General features: G+C 39.5%; 1 protein-coding gene across 1 annotated transcript; it reads left to right on the forward strand.

Moving 5' to 3' along the window:
- The first annotated feature begins 1,468 nt into the window (after positions 1-1,468).
- On the forward strand, positions 1,469-8,140 carry LOC128364608 (protein-lysine 6-oxidase-like). Its single transcript, XM_053325173.1, has 7 exons — positions 1,469-2,015; positions 5,291-5,399; positions 5,643-5,774; positions 5,881-6,037; positions 6,135-6,230; positions 7,347-7,462; positions 8,007-8,140. Exons 1-7 carry the CDS (start codon positions 1,469-1,471, stop codon positions 8,011-8,013), a joined length of 1,164 nt encoding a protein of 387 aa, XP_053181148.1. The 3' UTR covers positions 8,014-8,140.
- Positions 8,141-11,480: the final 3,340 nt, after the last annotated feature.

The following is an 11,480-nucleotide window of genomic DNA, read 5'->3' on the forward strand; positions in this document are numbered from 1 at the left end:
TCAGGATCTTAAGGGTAAAGTTAGAGAGCAGATCAGACCACAGAGATAATCAGACTGAGACAGGACCGTTATGAAGCCTTGTGCTGTGAAAAGGGTCAGAATGTAGATTTAACCCTGGTGTCGTCCTCCCGGGTCAAATTGACCCTGTCTTATTCTTCTTTCCTCCCTTCCTTCCTTCCTTCTGTCCGTCTGTACTTCCTCCATCCCCCTTTCTTCCTTCCTTCCTCCCTCCTTTCCTTCCTTCTTCCTTCTTTCCTTTCCTTTCCTCCCTTCCTTCTTTCATCCCTCCCTCCTTCTCTCTTTCTTTCCTCTGTCCTTCTTTCCTACCTTTCTTCCTTCTGTCTTTCCTTTCCTCCCTTCCTCCCTTCCTTCCTCCCTCCCTCCTTTCCTTCCTTCTTCCTCCCTTCCTCCCTTCCTTCCTCCCTCCCTCCTTTCCTTCCTTCTTCCTTCCTCCCTCCCTCCCTCCCTTCCTTCCTTCCTTCCTTCCTTCCTTGACTCGAGGACAACAGCAGGGTTAATGAAGAAAAAAGCTGCTGATGCATCTTAGTGATAACGTATTGCTCCTGATATCTGTTTTTTAGATTGATTTCTTTCTGCATCAGCTGTGTTAACGTGCAGCTTTTACACAGCTGGTGATGCGAAGCTGTTGCTGCAGTTCTGGTTTGGCTACAGCGTAAACTGTAATTGTGTGTGACGCCCAAAGATACAAAATGAAAAGCCCCAAAAATGTCTTTTCTGAGGACGATGTGTTAAACCACTGCACCATGCACCAATTCTACTTTTTACTTTTTTCTTGTTATCATCACAGCTCAACGCCTCCCTGTACACAGATCTGAAGAGAGAAGATGCAGCTTTACCTCGCATCCAGGTCAGAGCTGAAAACTTCATATGATCAGCTGTATGTTTTATTTTCTTTGTTACTTTTTAGTGTCATGAAAATCTCAGAGGTCAAACTAGTCGTTAAAACATACGTGAAAATGTGCTTCTAATAATAATTTTTCACCTAAAAATGATTTTAAGTCAGTGCAAAGTTCAAATTCTCACACGTTTTACTCTCTGAGGTTTCAGCTGCTCTGTAGATATAATTTACTCTGAGGTGACAAACCTCAGTAATTGCTACTCTTAACATTTCAGTCTCAGACACTGAGAGTTTCTGACCCTGATTCATGAGGTCAAGTCAAGTTGCATCATGAGGATGGGCACTCATTTGATAACCTTCACTCCTCTCCTGGATTCTGTGTTACAAAACTTCCTCTAACTCCTCCTCCTCTCTCTCTCTCTCTCTCTCTCTCTCTCTCTCTCTCTCTCTCTCTCTCTCTCTCTCTCTCTCTCTCTCTCTCTCTCTCTCTCTCTCTCTCTCTGCAGCAGCAGTTGAGTCTCATCACTTGACAGAAAGTCCTCAGACCAGTAGCTGTGTGTGTGGAGAGGAAAATCTTTTCTTTTTAAAATAGAGTAATTTATTGTTATAATGAAGGAACTCTCCTTTGACACCTTGCTACTGTCTTTTGCACATTTATGTTTATTCTGTAGTTTTCTGGACGGAGCTCGCGCTCAGGAGGCAGCTGGTGATGATGATGCGCTCCGGCGGGGGTTGACATGGCAACATAACGGGCAGGTTTTCAGCATCCTCAGCCGCGGCTCTCAGTACCGGCCATCCAGCAGGAGGCAGACCGGGTCCACAAGCCCCGACAGCACCGTGGTCGTCCTCAGCAGCGCTAATGACACGGTCTCTCCCGCGTCCCGGGGATCCCCGCGCGTCCCCGCAGCCAGCAGCGCTGCGCAATTACGCGCCATGAGGCGTCAGCAGCAACCGCCACAGACGCCACCGGCCGACAGCGACAGCGGCAGAGACGCTGCCCCGGTCAGAAGGGAGGACATGATGGTTGGAGACGATCCGTACAACCCGTACAAGGTTTCAAACTATTACCCGTATTATAACTACTACAACTCGTACTACAGACCAAGACCACGAACTCAGCCCCGGCACGGATACGGCACCAGCTACCACCAGAACGGTAGGAAACTGACTGACAGGCCTTTTTACTCTCATGTATCTCTCTGGAATAGGCCGAAGCATTCTGATGTTTTAAAAGTAGTAGAAAGTAGCCTGAAATTGAAATATTAATGTAAAATACAAGAAAGTGTAAACAGTACTTTCTGCACCTTCATTTCAGTTTTCATATTGTGTGAAGTCTTTAAGCTCATGTGACCTCATAGTCATCATCATATTGGGCAATCAGCCACCATCACAAATATTATCTCATATTCCATATTTGTGCCTTATTTCCCCCAATATATAATAAACTAATGTGTTCATATTTATTATCTAGATAGTATAAATGTTCAGCAACAAGTGAGTTTATAATTCAAAGGTCCTTAAAGTCAGCCTGTAAACACCATTCATCTCTTTAATATTTATATCTATATTGTCCAGTATCCAGTAGAGTCTCAGGTGGTTTTACAGTCTGCACAGCAACACTCCTCTGTCCTCAGACCCTCGATAGAAATAAGAGAAAAACTCCCTGAAGAAACATTAAACGGGTAAATAAAAACAGAAGGAGCCTCAGGAAGATCATCAGAGGAGGGATCGCTCTCCTGGGACTGCCACACAAAAACAGATGTGTGTACAGATTAACCGAGATTACAAAATGACATAAATACAACACGAAAAAACAGGATGACACAATTACAGACGGTCTTTAAACACATACACGCCTTTTTTTCTTTCATACAGATTCGTAGGTTGATATTTCATTTCTGATCATTTGAGAAGGTGAAGAATGGAAACATGATCAATCTTTGAGTATCTAGCTGTAATCACTTTACTGTTATAACCTGCTGTCAGGACTTAAGTTTAAAGGGTCAATTCCACTAAACTACACTGACTGAGCAAAAGTAAAACCAGGAGTCACATTTAAGATGGTCAAACCCCAAACACTGTGATGTCATAATGATTGACAGATATCTGCCTACGAGGTTAAAAGCTCTTGTAGTTTGTGGCTTACAACAAAGTCTTATTACGCTCCAAGCTTTGGATGCAATCGAAAGAAGAGAATCCTTAAAATAAAGAGAACAGCCTTCATCTGTCGTCCACTAAAACAAAACCAACTCTCTGAACGAGGGATCATTCACAGGACTAAACAGGCTCCACAGATTGTTCAAAAACATGCCTTTCATTCTTTTGCTTCATCTGAATCAGTTCATTTACATTCACTAACCTAAACTTTTCTCCCAGAGTTCTCTATGCTCTGTCGTCTCACAGGAGCACTGGAACCTGAGCCAATGACTGCACTGCACTTCACTTCGTGTCACTGTGCCTCTCTCTCCTCTTTACTCATCCTTTCCCCCTCTTCTCTCCTCTCACCGTCCTTCAACCCCAACCAGTCAAGGCAGATGGTCACCTACTTAGAGCCCGGTTCTGTTTGAGGTTTCTTCCATTAAAGGGGAGTTTTTCCTTCCCACTGTCGCCAAATGCTGCTAATGTGGCAATGTTGGGTCTCTTAAAAATGAAATTAAAGAGTTCAGTCTAGACATGCTCTTTGTGAAAGGTGCTCTTAGATGACTTTTGTTATGATTTGGTGCTATATAAATAAAGATTGATTGATTGATACAGTCGTGCCAGCAGCATTCACAGTGATAATGCTAGCATGTTGACGTTTAGCAGGGGTAATGTTGGTTTAGCATGTTAGCAATGTAAATACAGAAGTTACAAAGTTAGAGCAGAAGGTCGTTAGTGTTGCAGGTATTTGGTCATAAACCCGAAGTATTGGAGGAAATGATGGTGCTTGATGACGTCAAAGCCATTTTTATTCACTATATAGTCCAGTATCACAAATATGTCTCTGGATTGTTTACAGTCTGTCCAGCAATATTTCTCTGTCTTCAGACGGTCGATACAAATAAGGAAACACTCCTTAAAACACTTTTAAAAACAGAAGTATCCTCAGGAAGAGGAGGGACGTGAAGAGATCGCTTTCCCAGAACCGAAAGACAAAAACAAATATTTAAATGTGTACAGATTAACCAAGATAGCAAAATTACAGAAGTAAAGCACGGATAACAGGATGACAAAATTATGACTAGTCACGTGAACCTTAAGTGAAAATTCACAAGCTCAAAGCTTTTATAATTAATCTACTGGGAACATAGATGTGTGAACTTGCACTGCATGTCAAATCACGTACTTATGTTAGTGCACTATGTACTTACTTACAAAGTGCACAGATTTCAACAGGTTAGTGTCTCAAATCAAACACGACCTTTTACGCCCTTACTGGAAATGGCGATTAGCTAGTTAGCATGCTAGTGTTATCATTCAGGGTATCAAATCATTACAGACTGCTAAATTAACCCAATAAACCTACTGATGGCTTATATGTGTATAGTGGTGCTAAGTGCAAAAAATCAATGTATAATTTACACTTATATAATTCGGCAATGTTCACCGTAGTTCCGTCTTCGGCCGCCATTTCCTGTTTGAAAAGTGGCCCCTCCCCTTCTGCTACAGAGCCAAGATGGCAACCGTTGAGGGTGAGAAGTGTCCATAGTTCCACACTCAACTTTTCGAGCATTTGCATTTTTCCATACTTCTCAGTGTGAGACACAGCATTAATTTCACAGCAGTCTATCCAAAAGTTGTTGAGATATTTCGATAAAGGACTGAAGTCAACCTCATGGTAGCACCAGAGGGAAAAGTCAGGGGGTCAACCAAAGTCAGACAGATTTATCCTCTGGGGAACATGAATGTCTGACCCCAATTTTATGCCAATCCACAAAGCAGCTATTGAGATATATCACTTGAATATCAAAACTTTTGACCCGCTTGTTACAGAGGAAACAGTCACATGATCAGCAAAACTGTCCGAGTGTTTCATGACAGTCCATCTAATAGTTGTGGAAATATTTTAGTCTGGATCAAAGTGGTGAAACAACAGACAGACCAACATTATCATCCATAGAGCTGAGCTGTTACCTTGACTAAAAACTTAAAGGTTAATCCAGACTGAGGTCCCCCTCCCCTAGGACAGACTACAACCAACATCCTCCTTTATTCTGCTCTGTTGTGAGAGGAAACACATGTTCGGGCCAGGAAGGGCTAGTAGTCTGTCTTTTTCCATTACCATTTTCATGCCACCTGGAATCTGTTGTGATTTACAGTAGTGGTTTAAGTAAGTCAAAATTTCCTTTTCTCCAGGACATGATTAATGAGGGTTAAGAGAACTTTGTTCCTCAAGGAATCAGTGAAGTTTCACATTATTCTGACTGTGTTGTGTCTTTGTCCTGATTGCAGGTCTTCCTGATCTGGTTCCTGATCCATATTACATCCAGATCGGCACCTACGTCCAGAGACTTCCCATGTACAACCTGCGTTGTGCTGCTGAGGAGAACTGCCTCGCCTCGTAAGACAACACACAGACATCTCCTGGTTGTTGAATATGACTCTCCTAACAATCCTAACTCCTGTTCTACTGAAAACACCCTGCTGTAAAGATGCTGAACTAATCTAAGCTCAATTAAGGGATGGATTCAGACTTTTTCAAGTCTGTATTAAAGCATGGGCTTATGCACTACTTAGAATAAATGTGCAAACCAAAATTTAAACTATGCCCTCCTCTCTTCTCCTCTCTTCCTGTCTCCTCCAGTTCTGCTACTTACACTCAGGATTATGACACCAGGGTTTTGTTGAGATTTCCTCAGAGGGTGAAGAACCAGGGAACAGCCGACTTCCTGCCCAGCAAACCTCGATACGCCTGGGAGTGGCACAGCTGTCACAAGTAGGTAACTAGTAGAGGCTGTAAGTTAGCGCTAGTATCAGTGTCTGTCTGAGCTGTATCTGATGTCACTGCTCTGCTTCTTGGTTGCGGCGTCGTTGCTGCTCAGTCATTTCCACAGCATGGATGAGTTCAGCCTGTACGAACTGCTGGATGTCCAGACTCAGAGGCAGGTAGCCGAAGGTCACAAGGCCAGCTTCTGCCTGGAGGACACTTCCTGTGACCCGGGATACTACCGCCGCTACGCCTGCACCTCACACACTCAGGTACACACACAGTTATCTGCTTTTGCTGGTATTATCTTGTTCTTTTTAAATAATCCTTGTTATTAATGATGATAATGATGTTTGTATGTGTGTTCAGGGTTTGAGTCCAGGTTGCTATGACACCTACAACGCTGACATCGACTGTCAGTGGATCGACATCACCGACGTTTCTCCTGGAAAATACATCCTCAAGGTCTGACAGCTACAGAGACGCTTCTGGAATAAAATGAATTTCCAAGTTAAATGACAGAATCTGTGGTTGGTTCGTGGCCCCCGATAGAGACACTGGGAAGCCTTTAGCAGGATCGCACCAAATTCAATATGTTTAATGATGTGCCAAAGCTATAGTTTGGTTAGATATAGGTTAAGATCAGGTTTGGGTTAGAGTTACTGCTTAGTTAAGTTAAAGAGAAAATGAAGCACACACACTGAACCGATGCTCCCAAAAATTCAATTTATTAAATACGATAACGATGTTTTTCGACATCTTCATCAGTTATTCAAAATGTGACGAGAAGCTCTACATACAGATTTCACATGATTCACGCAGATGTGGATCTCAGGTCGAGTCAATCAATTCAAAACTCTGAGAAATGTTGTAAAGTTGATGTGATTGATGCAACACAAATCAGCCATTTTAATAATTGATTAATCATTTGGAGTTATTCTTTAAAGTCCGTGTAAAGTAAGAATAAATATGTGTTCAGAGTTTGACATACCACAGAAAAGTGTGTTGTTAACCACCCTGCCAAATTTGAATGATTAAAAAAAATCACCAAACATATGAAATTAGGCTTCAAAGTTGTGTAAAAATCAGCCTCTTTCTCTGCTCCCAAACGCTGAAACCCCGCCCCCTACCAAAGTGTCACCTGTCAATCAAAGTCACCACCTCTACCAGCAGGGGCGGGTTTATGCTAATCACCACTAAATCCTAAACACAGAAATCTTGAAACACAGTTTGTAAAGCCTAGCTCCACAATTCAAATCTAAATGGTTTTTAGAAATACATTTATGACCTATTTAATATGTTTAGAAGAAAATGTCTGAATTCACTTTACACAGTCTTTAAGGATGGTATACTTTTATAGAACAAACAACTAACTGATTAATTGACAGATGAATTGATTAGTGAGATAATCATTGATTGTAGTCCTACTGAATTCTATAATAATATCACCCGATGCAGAGAGCTGAATACCATTTAATTTGTTAAGAAGCAAAGCAGTGATTACCACCAGCCTTGTCTTTTAACGTCCTGCTTTAGGAGAAGCTCCCTAATCACATGATGACTGTTGTGTTTTCCTGGCAGGTGACGGTGAACCCGAGGCAGCAGGTTCCAGAGTCCAACTTCAACAACAACGTGGTTCGCTGTGACGTCCAGTACACTGGCACCGCCGCTCATGTCTCTGGATGCACCATGACATCGTAAGACACTTATTTCATACACGTGATGCTTCATTGGATGTCAATCAATCAAGCAATCAATTTTTATATAGCGACATATTTGAAGACAACTCAGAAAGAAGAATATCTGTAACTTCTTAAACTATATGGTTCCCTTTTAATAAGATATTAAACAAAAACTATTATCTGTCAGTATTTAAAGATCAATACTTTCTATCAGCTGTTGATTTTGTTTTTTTTTGCAATCAATCAATCAATCAATATTATTTATATAGCAACACATTTGAGGACAACTCTTCCCTTGAATGTTTAAATGTTCAGCCCTTGATGTTAATCCTTAAAGTAAAATGACACTTATATATTTTTAAAGCTTCACACATGAAAATTAAAGTTACATCTATTCACTGTCTGTTTTAGATCTGCAACTCAGAAAGTAACTTCTTAAATTATATGGTTCCTTTTTTTAAAAAGACATTTAAAAAACAAACTGTCAATTATCTGTCAGTATTTAATGATCAATACTTTCTATCAGCTGTTGATTTTGTTTTTTCTTTGTTTCTTGCAGTTACTGAGATGAATTCTGCAACATGAGCCTGAAACCCAAACGGATGAATCTACAGAACAGTGAAGCTTTATGTTACATCCCACTTTAATAACTCAATTTTAACCAGATTAAAGAAAAAAATATTATTAAAACACCTGAAAGTGATTTTTTCAGTCAAAGCATGAACTGATCACTAGAGCAATATTACCAAATAACATTATATTTCAATAACTGGCAGATGATCCGTTCATAATGGAGGCAAAATGAGGAACTAACGCCTGGAAGTTTCAGGTTCTGTTTTTTTACTTGAGTTTTGTGAGAATTTGTACTTTTTTATTCTTCTACATTTATCTGACAGCTGATGTTACTGGTTACTTTCTTTCTTTGTACATTTTCTTTTTTACATCCAACACAAAAACAAATAATTACACGACGATTAGACGACGACTATTAAATTACTCACCAACTATTTTGATAATTGATTTATCGTTTGGAGCCCTTTTTTTTAAAGGAAAAAAAGCCACATTTTCTGATCCCAGCTTCTTAAATGTGAACATTTTCTAATTTCTTTCATCCACAAACTGAATATTTTTGGCTTGTGGACAAAACGAAACATTTCAGGATGTCATCTTGGACTTTTAGAAACCAATTTACCATTTCCTGACATTTTATGGACCTAACAACTAATTGATTAATCAACACATTAATCAATAATGAAAATAATGACAATAATCATTAGTTGCAGCTGTAATTTATGCATATGGCCAAATACCAGAGAAAACAGTGTACAGAGGATTTTTTAAAGAGCTGCATTAGTTGGCAAACTAGTTGATCTATAGAAAATTAATCATCTATTCTGATAATAAATTGATCTTTTCTGTCATTTTTCAAGCCAAATATTTCAAATCTGTCAGATTATTGATTATCTTTGGGGTTTTTTTGTATTAGGATAATTTTAAGATGCGAAACGACTAATCGATCATCAGTAGTTTTTTATTTGCAATCATAATTGTCTTTGTTATAAATATTTCACCCTTCATATTTCACTTGTTTTATTTTACATAACAAGTGTGTTTTTCTTTAGACCACAAAAAAACAGTTAATAACACCAAAGAAAACATCATGATTTCATGATGTAGAAAACACTTTTTTTTCTCTTTTTTTTCTGTGATTAAGCTGACAAAAGGAAACTTTTACACACTGACACATTCTAATAATTTAGTGCTTTCTTACATGCATGTTCTCTCTCTTTATACAGTATGATATAACTTAAAGATCATTTGATGTTTTAAACTACAGAAACTCTTGTGAATTCTCAGAGTAAAGCTGCTTTAAAGTTACTACGAGGAACTTTTACCTGGTTAAGAAACCGTCTCATGATGCCTCTAAATGACCTACAGAAGCAAACGAGACCATCAGTGAGAAGATTGGTTATTTCTATAGTTATTTTAAACACCTGCCAGTGGTTCGGATTCTATGGCACACAGACTGAAGGACTTCAGTTTCTATGGCATTTAGCATTGTGGCATGAGGGGGGGGCAAAGACAATACTGTGACTGGAAGAGGACATTTCTCTTTATTTGATAAAAAAATAAAAAATAAAAGGCAAGGCTAATTTATCTGTATATCACATTTCAACAACAAAGCCATTCAAAGTGCTTTACATAAAACATAAAATGCATCAAGACAAGATCTAAAAACAACACAAGGCAAAATAAAGCCATTTAATGATGAGTAAAAGTGTTAAACTGGAAATAAAATTAAGCTAAAATAAAATATGATGGATAAAACAGGAGAATAAAAAAGTTATAGTGCAAAATTAAAGTTACACTTATGTCTAAAAAACAGCTAAAAGACTAGAGGGAAGAGGGAGAGCAAGATGAGAGCATGAGAGAGGGAACAGCATTTGTTGAGCGAGCTAGAAATGAAGTAAATGAAGAGAGCCAGCGGCGGTGAAGCAATAAAAGGAAGAAATAAGAAGAAATAAAATGCTACTTTATGATTTTTCCACAATAATTACATTTTAATACACAAATAAACTCATCCCCACCTCCACACGACCCTGCAGTAACAATAAATAGGCAGTGCTGCTCATGGAAAATGCAGTCTTTATTCTGGGAAACAGTACCGCTTTTATCCACGTGGGGGTGCTGCAATCAACACGATGAAAGTTCCTTGTAGTAACTTTAAACTTCCTATAAGGTTTAATTATTTATGTGGAGTAGATATTTGAGTTTTGGTGCTGAAAAGTGATTTTTAACTCATCCAACACTTCCTCAAAATGAATAAATTATACCAAAAAGACCAAAAAAAACAAAACGATCCGATGGTGGAAATCCTGTTAATGGTCAGATTAACTAGCTGCTCTCTGTCTGTCTGTCTGTCTGTCTGTGTGTGTGTGTGTGTGTGTGTGTGTGTGTGTTCAGAGAGTAGGCTACAGTGTGTATGCTTGACTGCCTGTAACTGTACATACCTGCAGAGCTGTATAGGCGAGCTCATTTTATCAACCTGCTTCACTGCTTCATATCACACTAATAAAGTTTGCTTGAATGTGAATTGTGTCGTCATGTGAATCTTTCTTTATACACATTTTTAATTTGAGCATCAGTGGAAACATCAAGACTTTACACCAGAAATATATTAGGCTATATTTTATACTGTAAGTAGTTCCAGGTTGAATCTCTCTGAATGCTGATCTCTGAACACATTTGTTTTGGGATGGATGAACATCTCCTATCGTGCTGTGCCAAACGTTAACCGTCATTTTCTGATTGGCGCTCTCAATGAACACACCTCCAACTCCGCACCTAGATACACGACCCTGCACGTCTGGCTGCTGTGCCAACTCAGGCAAAGCTGAACCTCTTATGTTGGCAAACCTGATAGTTCAGTTATCTTCCCTTTTGCAGCTACAGAGAGAGAGAGATATAACTTTAAGGAATGGAGGAAGTTACACATCCTGTTACATTCTGCTGACCTGCGATCGATTCTTGTTCTCTTGACAGTGAACATCCTCTCTATCTCTCATTTCAACCTCGTAAGTTAGTTGAAGGAAAGAAGAGGAGAAACGAAACCGGAAACAACAATCGTTTCACTGAATTTTGAAGTCCACAGAGTGAACACATGGATGTATAAAGAGAAAAAAGGGAGGAAAACAAGAAGTCTGAGGAAAGGTGAGTGTTAATATTATGACTGAAAATAATCGTTACTGTGATTATTGATCAGTCCGGTCATGACTGCTGGTTTGCGGGGGCGGGAGTGCACTCATATAACCGCTGTGAAACAATCTGTTAATAATAATAATGGGTTATTGACCTGACCTGATTCACAGGCTTTCTCTCCTACCACATCCACCTCTCTTCATTCACTGTTGCAAAGCCCAACTTTACTTCTAACGTTATCAAATGAAGAGAAATGTCCTCCCCTCCTCCTAGTACCGTCTTTGCAGAGTTTTACAGTTCTGATCATGATGATTTCCAGCTGTGATAGTCGGGT

Source organism: Scomber japonicus, chromosome 9, assembly GCF_027409825.1.
Source record: "Scomber japonicus isolate fScoJap1 chromosome 9, fScoJap1.pri, whole genome shotgun sequence".
Taxonomy (NCBI): Eukaryota; Metazoa; Chordata; class Actinopteri; order Scombriformes; family Scombridae; genus Scomber; species Scomber japonicus.